Source organism: Myxocyprinus asiaticus, chromosome 3 (assembly GCF_019703515.2).
Source record: "Myxocyprinus asiaticus isolate MX2 ecotype Aquarium Trade chromosome 3, UBuf_Myxa_2, whole genome shotgun sequence".
NCBI lineage: Eukaryota > Metazoa > Chordata > Actinopteri > Cypriniformes > Catostomidae > Myxocyprinus > Myxocyprinus asiaticus.
Genome location: NC_059346.1, coordinates 39115609 through 39132075, shown reverse-complemented (window position 1 = coordinate 39132075; position 16467 = coordinate 39115609). Strand labels below are relative to the sequence as shown.

At 37.8% G+C, this 16467-nt stretch overlaps 1 protein-coding gene across 1 annotated transcript in view; it reads right to left on the bottom strand.

The window, feature by feature from the left end:
* The window catches only part of LOC127424455 (A disintegrin and metalloproteinase with thrombospondin motifs 3-like), a 175081-nt gene that overhangs the window by 18711 nt on the left and 139903 nt on the right, over positions 1-16467 (bottom strand). The window contains exons 19-20 of the mRNA XM_051669699.1: positions 15338-15470; positions 975-1182 (exon numbers count right to left, since the gene is read on the bottom strand). Of these exons, the coding sequence (XP_051525659.1) occupies positions 975-1182; positions 15338-15470 (341 nt within the window). The remainder of the gene's footprint in view (positions 1-974; positions 1183-15337; positions 15471-16467) is intronic.

The window sequence follows — 16467 nt, the reverse complement described above, 5'->3', positions numbered from 1 at the left end:
TGTGAGTTCTAAACACTGGTTGAAATAGGGCAAAACCTTTGCAATGTGTCCGGGGTCATTAAATTGATGCACACACCACAAACATCAATTCTGTGTCAATGATCAAGTGATAGATAGAGGACCTCTGAACTGTAAGGAACTGTAATTCTTTAATTTTTTGTACAAAACAAACAGATTGGATTTGTGACAAAAATAAAAGTACTTTGCAGCATTTGTAAGACGGAAATTAACTACCACAGAAGCAAGTCAATCTATCCCCTAAAAGTCAAACAGACCATACATGGCACTGATGAGGGATCGCAGCAGCAGGCTAGCTTGTTGGAGTTCACTAGTGGAAGGTCTGTCGACTATTACATGCACGGCAAACTAAAGCTGTCTATTCGTGACTCGCTGGAGTGAAGCATAAGCCCTTCACCAGCGCTGTCTTGCACTTCTGTCTCACCTGACAATTCACGTGAAGTATCATTATGTGGGAAGTGCCAGCACTTAAAGGAAAATAATACGTTCTCTGCAGTGCTTTTCATGTGGAGTTCAAAGCAGCAAGAATCATGTGAATGCGGCTTCACAATTGCTGAAGCAAAGTGGATAGCCACAGCCTGCCAGCCAATTTATATTGTGGGGACTAGTTCTTAAAATTAGTCAGACTTTAGGAAACATTTAATGTTACTTGAATTGTTGCTATTTTAGTTCACTGCAATCTTTATACTGTGGAATGCTTTGTTTAGTAAATGGTAATAAAACATTATTGTTACATATTGTTTTCTTTTCTAAGAAGGAGCTAAATACATTTTGACAGTAAAAGAATTATATATAGAGTCAAATTTCTGCGCTTTCAAAATCTGTAATTAATTGCAATAGCCTATGAAGAATCATGCGATTAATCACGATTAAATATTTTAATCAACTGACAGCACTTATAATAACACTTTTGTACTGATAGCAACAAAACACCAAAGGATCTGATAGAGGCCTACCTCTGACCATGCCCCGGTCCTCCACTGGGCTGGGCAGGGCACTCTGTTGCATGGTCTCCTGATTTCAGGCTTTTCTCCACTGCAGTACTTGCTATGAATGGAGCGGTTTGTGCCTTCATGAAGGAACTGCACACAGCGTACGGTGCGGATCTGGTACCCCAAACTCCCACAGGTTTTAGTACAGTACTCCCACTCCTCTGTGATCCATCTGTCAGAAGACAAATTAAATATGGTTCAATAAATATACAGCTCAGGAAAATTTTTTTTTTTGCAAAATTATCAGTTTCTCTAGATTTACTATTTATAGGTATGTTTTTGAGTAAAATGAACATTTTTGTTTTATTCTATAAAGTACTGACAACATTTCTCCCAAATTCCAAATAAAAATATTGTCATTTAGAACATTTATTTGTAGAAAATGACAACTGGTCAAAATAACAAAAAAGAAGCCATTTTCTCAGACCTCAAATAATGCAAAGAAAGCAAGTTCATATTCATTTTTAAACAACACAATACTAATGTTTTAACTTAGGAACAGTTCAGAAATCAATATTTGGTGGAATAACCCTGATTTTCAATCACAGCTTCATGCGTCTTGGCATGCTCTCTCCCAGTCTTTCAAATTGCTGTTGGGTGACATTATAATTATAATTTTCTTTATTTATCACACATTATACATTTGCACATATACAGTGAAATTCTTCTTTTTCACATATCCCAGCTAGGCTGGGGTCAGAGTGCAGGGTCAGCCATGATACGGCACCCCTGGAGCAGATAGGGTCAAGGGCCTTGCTCAAGGGCCCACCAGTGGCATCTTGGCAGTGCTGGGGCTTGAACCCCCAACCTTCTGATCAGTAACCCAGAGCCTTAACCGCTGAGCCACCACTGCCCCCACTATTATGCCACATTATGCCACTCCTGGCACAAAGATTGAAGCAGCTCGGCTTGTGGCCATCCACCTTCCTCTTGATAATATTCCAGAGGTTTTCAATGGGGTTCAGGTCTGGAGATTGGGCTGGCCATGACAGGGTCTTGATCCAGTGGTCCTCCATCCACACCTTGAGTGACCTGGCTGTGTGGCATGGAGCATTGTCCTGCTGGAAAAACCAATCCTCAGAGCTGGGGAACATTGTCAGAGCAGAAGGAAGCAAGATTTCTTCCAGGATAACCTTGTACTTGGCTTGATTTATAAAATTAAATTTGGTGGAGGATCAGTGATGATCTGGGGGTCTATATACTTTTTCAAAAAAAGTCTATAAAATGAAAGTGGGTGCTTTGAGAAAGTAAATATCATGTCATAATCAGTCAAATGAAGAAAAACCCCCACAACTGTTATAGTAAATCAATTAGCAATCAAATAATTGTAATGTGTTTAGTTGCTACTCATTTTTCACTTTGATCAGGCTGGCTCCTTTTTAAAGACTATGGCTTAAATCATATTTCATGTTGTTGTCTTGTCATGCAACGGCACCTTTATGTCTGATAATTTTTTTTACATTTATTTCTGTAATAGGTTGTCTGGGTTAAAGACAAAAACAAAGAGAGTTTGTGGTGTGCAGCAAGAAGACAGATTTGTTCTCCGTGATTAATACAATGTCTTACTGGCATATCAATTTTCAAAATGTGCCCCTTTCATATGCTAGAATGTGTCTATTTTTTTTTTTCCCCCAATTTGGAATGCCCAATTCCCAGTGGGCTGTAAGTCCTCGTGGTAGCGTAGTGCCTCAATCCAGGTGGCGGAGGACGAATCTCAATTGCCTCAGTCTGAGACCGTCAATCCGTGCATCTTATCACGTGGCTTGCTGAACGCATTACCGTGGAGACATAGCGCGTGTGGAGGCTTGACGCTATTCTCCGCGACATCCACGCACAACTCACCACGCACCCCACCGAGAGCGAGAACCACATTATAGTGACCACGAGGAGGTTACCCCATGTGACTCTACCCTCCCTAGCAACCGGGCCAATTTGGTTGCTTAGGAGACCTGGCTGGAGTCACTCAGCATGCCCTGAATTCGAACTCATGACTCCAGGGGTGGTAGTCAGTGCCTTTACTCGCTGAGCTACTAAGGCCCCTAGAATGTGTCTATTAAAGTGTTGAAGACACTGATGTTGTAATTTTTTCGATGTTAAAATTCTTTCTCATACCTCAGCTTAATATGCAGATATAACAAGAACTAAGCCCTATTAAACATTTATCTGCTTGTTTAAGAGGCCATCCAGCCCAACACAGTAACATTGGCTATAACAAAAAAAAAAAAAGAACAAAAAAAGAAAAGAAAGAAAACTCATAAGTTTGAGACTGGACTATCTGTTTGTACAACCAATGGAAGACAGGGGGAGTTTTCTGGAAATATTGAAAATAATGTTTATTTTTGTAATTCTGTCTGGTGATGCTAGTGGAGCAGAAATTACCCACTTCAGCTTTAACGTGAATGACAGGTACCATATTATCTTTCACAGAACTTTTATCTCTGTTCAGATACATGAGACAAAGAGTTGAGAGGTTTTTAATAAAATATAAAGCGACAGTTTAAGTGGAAGATAATTTGTGTTACCTTCCTGTTAAATCAATTCTGTTGTATAGTGTCAGGGTTGTATTTGTTTTGTTCCATGCCATGTTTGTTCCTGTTTCCTTGTCATGTGGTCCCCTGGTCATGTGATTTCATGTTTCCTTCCATGTTCATGTGTCTTATTTTTCATTGGTTTATTGTCTTGTTACCTTGTTATCAGTTTTGTCTTGTCATTGGTTATCATTGTCATGTTTCTCCCTTGTCCATGTATTTAAGCCTCATGTTTGCCATTGTCCATGGTCAGGTATTGTTAAGAAACATGACAATGATAACCAATGAACATGGAGGGAAACATAAAATCACATGACCAGGGGAACACATAACAAGATCACATGACAAGGAAACAGGAACAAACATGGCATGGAACAAAACACATACAACCCTGACATATAGGCTATATATGTCTCTCTCTATATATAAAATATTTTAATGGCTTAATTTAAAATACTAGCTATAATTTGAAACACTAGCGCAGCCAGACATGTATTTTGTTGTTCATGTGATTTGAATCATGTTACCAGCATCATGCTTGATTGCATTGACATGCTTAAAACAATAAACAGACACATGAAAGTCATGAAGTTAACAAGTAGGTTAATACTTTTCCAGTAAAGGATATAAGAGTCAAAGGACCATCTTTAAAAGGATTTGATTAGAAGCTAATAAGCAAATAAGACACTCCCACTACCAAGCATTTGGCTGTGGTAGTGTCTTATTTGCAGAATGCATGGAGTTCACGTAGGCTAATCGATGGATTTAAGGTAGTGTCAGGTTACATGGGGAATCGTTGCTCAAATGGAAATTGAATTAGCTTCTAAAGGCCAGGAACACTGTAAAAAGAGGTAACCTGAAATTGTTACCCTGAAGGGATAGTTCACACAAAAATGAAAATTATCTAATCATTTACTCACCCTCATGCCATCCCAGATGTGTATGACTCTCTTTCTTCTGCAGAACACTAACAAAGATTTTTAGAAGAATATTTCAGCTCTGTTGTCCTTACAATGCAAGTGAATGGTAACCAGACCTTTGAAGCTCCAAAATCACATAAAAGCCACATAAAAGTAATCCATAATACTCCAGTGGTTAAATCCATATCTTCTGATCAGCGTGCATGAGAAACAGTTCAATATTTAAGTTTTTTTTTTTTTTTTACATCATAAATCTCCCTTTTCACTTTCATTTTCAAAATGTGAAAGTGAATGTGGAGATTTATGGTAAAAAAGGAGCATTGACCTGTTTCTTAACCACACCTATCATATCGCTTCTGAAGACATTGTTTTAACCACTGGAGTCTTATGGATTACGTTTATGTGACCTTTGGAGCAAAGGTGTCAAAGGTCTGGTCACCATTCACTTGTATTGTAAGGACCAACAGAGCTGAGATATTCTTCTAAAGATCTTGTGTTCAACAGAAGAAGAAAGTCATACATATCTGGGATGGCTAGAGGGTGAGTAAATTATGAGAGAATTTTTTGGGTGAACTATCAATTTAAGAAGATACCTGCTAAAACCATTAAAATTAGTTTTGTTGGTGTAACCTATTGTAGCCAGCTTGATTCAGACATGTTATATAATATTTTTGACTTGAATCAAACCGATAATTTAGATTTGACCACATAAAGCACATTTTCTTAGTGAGTGTCAATAATCATTAGTTGTCTAGTGTATGAATGGTGAGGTGGAGATTTTATTAGGGATGGGAGTCATAAATAATTTAACCGACTCCATTTAAAGATTTCAGTTCCTTAACGTTTTTTTTAATACTTGGTCCTACCTATATACTTAAGCAATATCACACGAGCAAGAGTGCGATATGGCCCTACAGCTGAGTGCCGTAGGTAATCACAGCAGTGCTGATTTAGGGCCATACAGCACGATTGCGAGTGTGATATTGCTTAAATACAACAGTTCAATGAACAAGTAAATTTTTAAAAATTAGGAAAAACTGAGTACGGTCATAAAAACGCATTTGTGCATGGAACTACTTTCTTACACGACGGATCAGAATCTGCCATTGCTGGTTCAAACCAAAATGATGCGTCCAAGCCTTCGTTAGTAATTCAAAAATGTCACTTCAGAAATAGTATCAGGGCTTGTGCTGTTTCTAACAAGTTATTTGATAAACAAGGATGTGTGTGTGTGTGTGTGTGTGTGTGTGTGTGTGTGTGTGAGAGAGAGAGAGAGAGAGAGAGAGAGAGAGAGAGAGAGAGAGAGAGAGACTGTTGCCACTCCCAAGCAGAGATGCTGTCAGCTTTCTGAAGATCAGCTTTCTCAGTGGTAAAATAGCCGTCCAAGCGGGGATATTCCTCTCTATTTCGCGGTAGCCGGTGCGCAAGAGTCGATCACTATAGAAACCGCAATGTCCTCCGCCATTTTAAACAGTGTGTATCCAATGTGGAAACTCCGGTAAGAGGTAAGCGCCTTGAGTTCTGTAATCAATCAGTCTGTTGTGTCTCTCAGCTGTGATGAGCCGTAATGCTGAAGTTGTTCGTTTAAAGCTATTTCCTAGCTTTAGTAGCGTAGTAGCGATCACGGAGCGCTGTTATATGTAAACAGTGGTTGATGCGGATTCACTTCACATCACCAACTGGCTCATATTACACACAAAAATTATCTTTTGCCACCACTTGCTGGCTAACATATGTAATGTAAAAAAAAAAAAAAATACAAACAATAGCTCTTAACACATATGCACTGCTCTTACACTTTAGTTTAGAACAGCACGAACACAGGCGGAGTGATACACACACAGTGAAGCGTCCGAGTGCTGATGGTGTCAGACCATCAGTGCTCATGGAACGTCTCTCGTCCAATCAGATTCGAGGACCGGAACTAACTGTTGTATATTTAACAAATACATGTGAACAACCAGTCAGTAATTATACTACTTACACAAACCTTAAGTTCACATAACACAGTTCTCAGTTAATTTCAAGGTGAACAGGATGAAAGTTATAACTTACAGTTCAAAGAATAAGTAAGGAACCACTCCATCATATTAACTAGATTGCTTCAAATCAAGAACTCATACGTTTGAATTTTTTTTTGGACAAATTCATTAAAAAGAACCAGCTTAAGGCTCATTCGTTCATATGTCTGACTAAAATTTGTACAATACATACTGTTCCAAAGCAGCTTTACAGAAAACAGCGGTGTTCTGTCCTCTTCAGTGGAATGATGCAATTATTCAAGTAGCGTGCATGGAAGTCATGAAAATCTGTTTCATTATTTTTTTTTTTATTGAATGAGAACCTGAATAATTCAGAATAAGAATTGAAGTATGAATAAAAAAAAATGTTTTGGTTCCCAACCCTACATTTTATACCCGTTATGGAGAAAATTCTGGGCAGAATGCAGATGTCCTGCCTAGATTTGAGCTTGTTAATAAAAAGCTGAAAGTGTGGTGTTTGACACCAAAACTTCCATAGATAAACGGGAATGCACAATGTCATATGAATATGGTCACAGGGGAGAAAAGGAGGCAGAGGTGCCATAGAGACAGGAAACTAAAAGCTGAACTAAAAGTTACCACATGCAGAGACAGCTTCAAGAGTCAAGCAGATAAAAATTAAAATTAGGCCAAGCGGATGCAAAGAGAGTTGGAAAAGGGAAAAGAGAGAAAAACTGCAGGCACAGTGTCATCGCCCAAAACTGCAGCAGATGTGAAGAGGGTGGGAGACAAACCAGAAGTAGGGGTGGAGTGCTGGTGACTGATGGGCACACATATCAGCATCAAAAGAGGAAGGCACCACAGCAGCTCACTATCAAGTGAGAGTTTGGCTTGTGGGAAATGGGATGTTAAGGTTTTGCGTTGGTTGCAATGACATGCGTGGGTTAAAGTAACATGCAGTGAAGCAAAATTGATAGTTCCATGAGTGAGTTCTCAAGATACATTCTTCAAGGTCAAGTAGGGTACATCATTATTGGAGGGGAACTAAATGAATGGGCAGGGCACATGACAAAATGACAGGGGAAATAGAAAAACATCAGCGGCTGTAAATATGCCTGTAAAATAACACCTGGTGATATTATATTATGAACACATTCTATTGTTCTTGGAACTTCTGTTAGGGACTCCATTTATGTTTATTCTGTTCATTTATACCAGCACAAAACATCAACCTAATGGGATTAAGGCTATTTTTGATTGCTTGTTTTGAAACACGTGTTCAAGTCCACCTCCTCTTCCTGTCCCCACAGGTTTCTTTTAACATCTTACAAATTGGGTCCGAACCGTGAGTACCACTGTGGGCACTAGTAATAGCTGTTTACTACTGAAACTAGGTAAAGACTCAAGAGGAGACGACTCCAGTTTCACTGTGTTATTGAAGTAGTTTTCCCTTTGAATTTACCACCAAAACCTTACATGCACACTAGCACTTGCATTTGTCTGCCAAAACTTTTCAAAAGATAAAAAGAATACAAGCTCCATTTGCAATTTATTCAGAGACAAGCAGCTATGAGAAATGCATTATACTATGATAACTGCAACTGCGAGAGCATGCAAAGATGCAAATGATACATCATCAATAGCGGTTCACTTCTGCGGGTTATGCTGGATTGCTTTCATACTAATATCAAACCATGAACTGTACCCAAGACCCCCTTTTCAAATGGACTCTAGTGCAGTTCGCTAGAGCACTGTAATGTTGACTTGACATGGAAACAGGGAATCACATGACATGGAACCACATGATCTGAACAGGAACTAAACTTTAAAAAAAGACATGAAAACAAGAACAAAACAAATACAGACATGACATATAGGCAGCTCCCGATGCCCCAAAACAAAAACACAGAATTCAAGCTGGTTTGGGGGGTGGCGTGGCAACTTGACGTGGCTACATGGCATGACGTGGTAACATGGTACGGTAGTATCCTGACTTGGCCATGGTATGATGGACTCGTTGGCCGTGGCAGGCATGAGTGCTGGCTCATAGAGCGGAGACGGGCCTGGACCGTGGAGCAGAGGCGGGCCTAAACCGTGGAGCAGAGGCAGGCCCGGACCGTGGAGCAGAGGTGGGCCTGGACCATGGAGAAAAGGCTTGCTTGTGACATGGCATGGAGCAGACTCAGGTGTGGCTGTGACATGGCATGGAGCAGACTCAGGCATGGCTGTGACATGGCATGGAGCAGACTCAGGCGTGGCTGTGACATGGCATGGAGCTGACTCTGGCGTGGCTGTGACATGGCATGGAGCTGACTCTGAGTCAGGGGCAGAAGGTGGCACAAGCTTGTCGGCCATGACGTGGAGCGGCCATGACGTGGAACTCTGGCTTGGCGGCCATGACGTGGACGATGAACCACATATCAGTAGGGCAAGGTCGATAAATTGAGTCAGGCTGTAGGTACTCCGGCCGCCTGGCATCAAGGAGGAGATTGGCTCATTCAGCCCAAAGCGAAAACAGTCCTTGAGGGCAATCTCATTAAAATCGACCCTGCTGGCCAGAGCACAAAAGTTCTCTACATATTCCTCCAGGGGATGATTCCCCTGACGTAAATGAAGAAGCTGAACTGCTGGGTTCATTTTGGTCAGTCAGGTATTCTGTAATGTTGGCTGGCAACAAGGTAAATGAAGAGAAGATGATGAAGTGCGATGATCCCAAGTGCAGTTTATTTACATAAATGTGACATCCAGAAACCGTGAACAGTAAACATAAACATGGACTAAACTAGACTTGACTTGACTTCCAAACAACGTTACAACACACAATACCTGACAAAGGACCATGGCAAACATGAGGGTATAAATACATGGACAAAGGTATTTAGACAGACTGAAGTATAAACAAGATAACAAGACCAATAAACTTAAACCAGTGACAAACTAGAACTGATAACGAGTTAACAAGACAATAAACCAATGAAAATAAAACACATGAACATGAAGGGAAACAGGATGATCACATGACTTGACATGGAAACAGGGAATCACATGACATGGAACCACATGACCTGAACAGGAACTAAACTTTAAAAAAAAAAAAGACATGAAAACAAGAACAAATCACATATAGACGTGACAAGCGCACCACCACTAAAGAGAGAAACCGAATTTTTTCAGGCAACAGGATGTTCTGAAAATGTACTGTTATAAACCCTTTGGTCTTTAGTTTTATTTTAACTGGTTATTTACTTGTTACCAGCATTTAAAATATTGTTTTAACTCCGGACCAATTGAAAGGGACTTTTTTTTTTATACCGTTTTCAATTATGTTCTGCAAACACATTTGTTTGTTCGTTTTTCATTCCTTTAACCATTTTTAGTCCCTTATGCACACCTAAGTTTGGGAAACTGCTTTCACACCAGGGTTATTATAGTTTTGAAAAGATTATAGGTTTAATTTTTCATTTCATTTCATTTCAGGTTTTTTTTTTTTTTTTTTTTTTTTTCAGTTCAGTTTTATTTAGCACCATAAAAAAATAGTCACTTGATTTGCCAAAGTTTGCACAATTCATGGCATCATTTTTTAAAAAGTATGCTCAAAAGTTTTGTTTCATGCCTTTTGGATCAAACTAAAAAGACTCTAATTTGTGTTGTCTTAACAAGGCTTCACATACAGTAGACAGCTGTGATGTAATATGCTGTAGCTACTTTGCTGCACATTGTTTTATTATTGTGGTGTCGTCGATTTCAGACTTATCTGCCCCTAAACATCAAATTCAAAAAGCAAAATGGGGTTGGTCGTTGGTCATTAAGTCGATCAGATGCACCCTCCCATTTAATTAGATTTTTTCCCCCATCAGAATACATTAATAGTCAAAAGTCAGGCTTGAGAGATGAAATAATAATTCAGAATATCCAGCATTTACTGAAAATTTGCATTTTCTCTGAAATTGCATTTGGTTTTCATTTGCATTGTAGTGCACATATATATACACACATACATATATATATATATATATATATATATATATATATATATATATATATATATATATATATATTTTTTTTTTTGACTGTTGGTTCATGGCTTCATTACAGTTTTAGTTAACAATAATAACCTTTTTAATGGCAAGCAAATGAGCCAATTCTGACATCAAACAAACTCTGCACCAAAAGCTCTAGTGTGAAAGCGGCTTAAAATATACAGTATAAAAATTAAAGCATTTAAATATGTATTCTTTATAACTGTCCTGCCACCTGCAGTGTGGTACTGCAGATATTGTTGACTTTTGTATGACAAATGGCTAATGTTCCTCATTTGTAAGTCACTTTGGATAAAAGCTTCTGCTAAATGACTAAATGTAAATATCTGGCGTATCATGCCTCAATGTGCAATGAGTGTTCATTCCTGTGCCTCACTGAAAGATAATCAATGTGAAACTCTAAAGCTGAATTAAAATCATGTGGCTTTCCTCTCGGCTTGAAATATACATTTTGATGGGGGGAGAGAGAGAGAACAATTTACTATCATAAGGTCTTACGTCAGAGGCTCAAATAATAATCTGGTTAAAGTGACCTTATGCTGTGGAGGTCAACTACAACTGTGTCACTCTGTTAGTTAATCAAAGGAACGAATGAATCGTTTGAAACATCTGCCCCAATATGTTTTTTCATTTTACATTTCGCCGGCTTACCCTGTAAAAGCTGATATCAACAGCTTCTATCTGTAAGAAGGTGGCTTCTTCCACTTTATTCAGTTCCTCTTAATTCTGGGAGATTTTGAAATACTGCCAAAAAGCCTCTATACTGAGAATCCCACTTTTTGAACTATTTTTGTTAATTTTTGCATGAGTTGTACAGCAATACATTTTAATATTTTCATAAAATAACCAACTACATTTACAAGTTTGTTCGAGCATGATCAAATTACACGGTAGATCTATGCGTTGATATAGTGATATATAGTATATAACTGACATAATGTTGCGCTTGCGGTCCAAAAGATTGGAGTATGAGTCCTGATGAGCACACGAGTCAACAGTTTACCCGAAAATATAATAGAAGCACCACAAAAAGATGTGTTTTCTTCAGCAATTGAGTGTTTCATCTCACAATTGCTTTTTATAACACTATTGGTTAGGTTTAGTTTAGGGAGGTAGGTTTTGTTGATCTAAAATTCGATAAAGCATTAACTTTAAAAACCTCATCTGTGGGGGCAAGGGTAGCTCAGCAAGTATTGACTTTGACTACCACCCCTGGAGTCGCGAGTTCGAATCCAGGGTGTGCTGAGTGACTCCAGCCAGGTCTCCTAAGCAACCAAATTGGCCCGGTTTCTAGGGAAGGTAGAGTCACATGGGGTAACCTCCTCGTGGTCGCGATTAGTGGTTCTCTCTCTCAATGGGGCACGTGGTAACTTGTGCATGGATCGCAGAGAATAGCATGAGCCTCCACATGCTGTGGGTCTCTGTGGTGTCATGCACAGCGAGCCACGTGATAAGATGCGTGGATTGACTATCTCAGAAGTGGAGGCAACTGAGACTTATCCTCCGCCACCCGGATTGAGGTGAGTAACTGTGCCACCACGAGGACATAGTAAGAAGTCGGAATTGGGCATGCCAAATTGGGGAGAAAAGGGGAGAAATAAAGAAAACATTTTATTTTTAAACATCTGTTTGGGAGAAATTGTAACTCGCTTTTAGAGCCACACAGTGGACAATTCACTTCAGAATGGCAGAGGTTCGTGCAATGAAATATACTGTATTGTCTAATATATTGCAAAATGTAGTCTTGTAATTTTCATGTGATCATGCTAAGAATCCTTTTATAATTGATTATTTCAGTCATACACAAGAAAACAATAAATAAATAACAGCAAGTCACCCACTACTCACTCTATAAGTTTTGTGCGACTGAATCCATTGATCGTGGATTTTATGAGCATTGAGTTTGAGGGAAATACTCTTGTTGGAATATAAATAGATAAAACATTTATCTAAGTTTCAAATGCAATTCAGCTGGAAGACTGGACAGATGTATAAATAAAAAAATATTTTTAATGAATATTAACCAAATTGAACTGTTCTGGAAAGAATTTAAAGGCTAAGAACAAACAGTAGAAACTTCAGAACATAAAGAGCATCTATTCAAAGGATGAAATATCTGTTACATTCTTTTGATGGATATTTCAAATCAAATGAGCTTATCATAGACGCACAGCTATGGCATATCTCTAATAAGTCAACATTGTTGGTGTCTGATAAACAGATAAACCAGTAAAAAACTTTAAACAGACTTCAAAGATATGTCAAACAAGCAAAGTTTTTTTCTTTCAGAACACTTCAAACAGTATGTTAGGGTGGGCTGAGAAATGTCATAGGAGGGCATCTGGGAAAGAGGCGGGCGGAGGACTACTCAGACTACTTATTTTCATTTTTGGAGAGAATATGCATAGAAGATACAGATTTCTTTAAAAAAAAATGTTTTATTTTTTTATAACTACATATTAAATATGCAAACAGTATAATAGTTCTATAAAAGGGAGCTCTTGGCATAATTGTGAACATTAAGAGGCCCATTATACATATATTTTATATTTATTCCCCATATTAAAAATATATTGAAATACAGAAATTAAACAGATAAACCTTATATTTAATTATAATATTGAAGTGGGCCCTGACAACCTTATTTTTAGTATACTACCTCCATTAATAAGAAAAAAAAATACAGCAATACACTTTCAGATTAAATAAAACTGCAGCCTTACAGCAAATTACAAAAACAAATCAGAGTCCCCACAAATGCAAGGATGGAGTGGAAGGAAATATATTGGATGGAGGAATTGATAACATATAAGATTAAGAACCTAAACTTTGAACACAGATGGGAACTGCTTAAAGAAGTGATGATACACTATTAAATGATGATGATTCTTTCACTTTGACTTTCTGATTAATTGGGTTAATGGAAATAAAATTAGCAATAATACTGCCCTACAAAGGAAACATGCAAAATTGAGTTATGACTAAAATCAGGTCTCTTAGACAATGATCTGTCCTGTGACAGACGAGTTTGGCTCATATGCTGAGATTCAAAGAAAACATGCTGTGAAAATGCAGTAACTACATAATCCACATCAAAATAAATAATGCCATTTTTCTCAGTTTCACTGTTGGTGAAGTTACTGAATTTGGCCTTTGTAGGGTAGTAGAGGGTATTGTTAGTTGTACATGTGAAACTAAACATGTATAAAGTCATTTAGGTAAATATACAGGAATTATGGCTGGATGAATGGATGGATGGAGAGAGTGGATGGAGATATTTGATGAGCAGGAGCTGGGGAAGAGGGAGCCTGTGGTATATTAACAGCAGCCACATCACTGTCATAGCTAGAAGCACCACCAGGCTTCTTTATGTGACCAAACACATATGCATTGCACAAAAACATCTCTTATTATCGTCTCTGACTCTCTGGTTTGCAACAGAGTGAAGCCGCCTCTTGACTATACAACCTATTGTTGCTTGAAAAATATAGAAAAATACTAAACATTTCTGGTGCTATTTTGTGATTAGTTGGGGCAGTCTACAGCCCACCCTCAAAGTTGGCAAGACACAGCCCACCCCCAAATTGCTTTTAACCAATACACAAATTGTAAAATACAAAATTTCTTATTTCATACTGTGGGCTCAGCCCACCTCTGCCCATGCCTACATCCAGCCGTGACTTCAAACCAAATATTTTAAAATGTCAAGGCTAATGGATCAAGAAGAAAAAAATTATGATATGAAATGTGAGCACAAAATGTTTTCTCATACTGCTATAAATATTATTATACGGGCTGAAAAGTTTCCACGGGTTATATATGATGAACCGAGAGATTTAAAATGTACATACCATGACAAGCTATTCTAGCTTTGGAACTAAATCATGAGTACAGATACTGGGTCTCATTTATAAATAATCGCTTTCACATGTTCTCTATTGTATTCACAACAGGTGTATACGCACATACATTTTTCTCTTACCCTCGTTCTAATTTTGATGGTTCCGGATTATTCAAAATGAGGGAGCATGTGACTGCAGTTATTAGCATAATGCAACTATCTTTATAAAACGGCTTCCCGCAAAACACTCTCTAAAGATCCGCTGCGTGATCTTCCAGTAAAGCACAGTGTGCCATTCTCAAAAATAACTGAACCACAATAAATACTTTTTATATGAGCCTATCATTATTTATTGTTAATACTGTTTTTATAGTTATTATTATGATAATTAACAACAACAATAATTTAGCAAATAGGAAGCATTTGCATTTACAGAAATAAATGACACATGTACACATTTAATAACACATTTACTGTAATTTCAAAAGCTTTTTGTGATATACAGTATTTGCAACATAAATTATTATTTCTGACTTCTAAATTTAAAAATCTGTTGATATTTCTCACTTCACACTCATAGTTTTGAAAGAATACATCACATCCAGTCGGCCGGTCGCATACAGACTAGTCGCACAAGTTGAAATATTTCAATGCAGCCGAAGCTCAAATCAGATCCAAACATTCTGCATCTGCAGATGATTGGAGCTTCACGCAGTGGGTGTGGAAATGACTGACTTTCGGTCTATTGTCTGTTGTTTGTCAGATGCAGTGAAAAGGCGGCTTAAGAAAGATTTATTAAAGGGCCACTTCGTTGTTAAATTTTTTATAAGAATATTTGTAAAAAAAAAAAAAAAAACATTTACTGTGAGTCTATGATTTTTGTGTATGTGTGTTTTGAATTGGTTCTAAAAAATTCATGATTTCGGTGTGAAAACATTTGCGCACATGTTGTATGCACAAATATATATGACATCCATTGTGAGTACCTATTAAATTTTAAAAAAAATATAACTTACTGTGGTTGCGTACAGTCCTGCAAGTTACACATTCTGCGAATGGGTTTGGGTTTCTTGCTAATGTCACAGTAGCCTCTGTGCACCATTTTGCTGTCACCTTTTTTACGGCACCCATATTTGGTGTACTGGAATCCTGAAGACCAATAAATTAAATAACAATAACAATAATAAATGTAAACATTATTTATTTTTCTACAATTAATCTAAACTGAAAACAATTTAACACATTAATCAATAGTTACCAAATGTGAACAAAATAACATACAGTACAGTATAGGGGTGTAACGGTTCAAATTTCTCACGGTTCGGTTTGTATAACGGTTTTAGGGTCACAGTTTTGGTATGGTTCAGTATTAGCCATGTTCATAAAAAATATCTATTACTGCCAAATCCAAAGTAAGAATACTCTCTTTGGTAACAAACACTTCAACAGGTTTGCCCTAAATAAAAAATCTTGTTTTACAATAACCATAGTTTAACTATGGCATTTGTAGTTAAAACATAGTAATCACAAAATTAACATGGTTACTGTCATGTTTACAATATATAGTATAATCATGGTAACTATTACTAATCATGGTTAATTGTATCAAAACCATGATTTCTGCAAAGAAAACCATGGTGACAGCAGTCATTGTTACTACAATATTACTATAGTAAAACCTTGGTTAATTTTCGTTAGGGTCTTTAACAAAACAAAAATGTTACTAAATCAACATTTAACTTAGTACCTGCACTATTACGCTACATGCATCAATATAAAATGCATTTCACACTCTACTGCACATATATTGTATTCAATATTCGGAAGCTGTACATCACTATAGAAGGAACTTTGCTATTAAAATTGATACAAGGGATGTTGTGATGTGGCTCAAGTGTTTTAATCATACATGGAAATCTTCGTCAGCAAAGTAGGGAAACATATCATTGGCAATGAACACCCCAATCGCTTTAGTTATTGCTTTATGTCTGTCCGAATCAGCACTGAGTGCTTGCTTAAAAACGAATGGGTGTGTGTGCAGTTTCGGCTCATCTGCAGCTCTGTGCGCACTGCGCGCTATCTTTCCCCGGTGATTTTGGCATAAATGACCATGTCGATGTATTACCAGTATACGGCACTCGTGTCG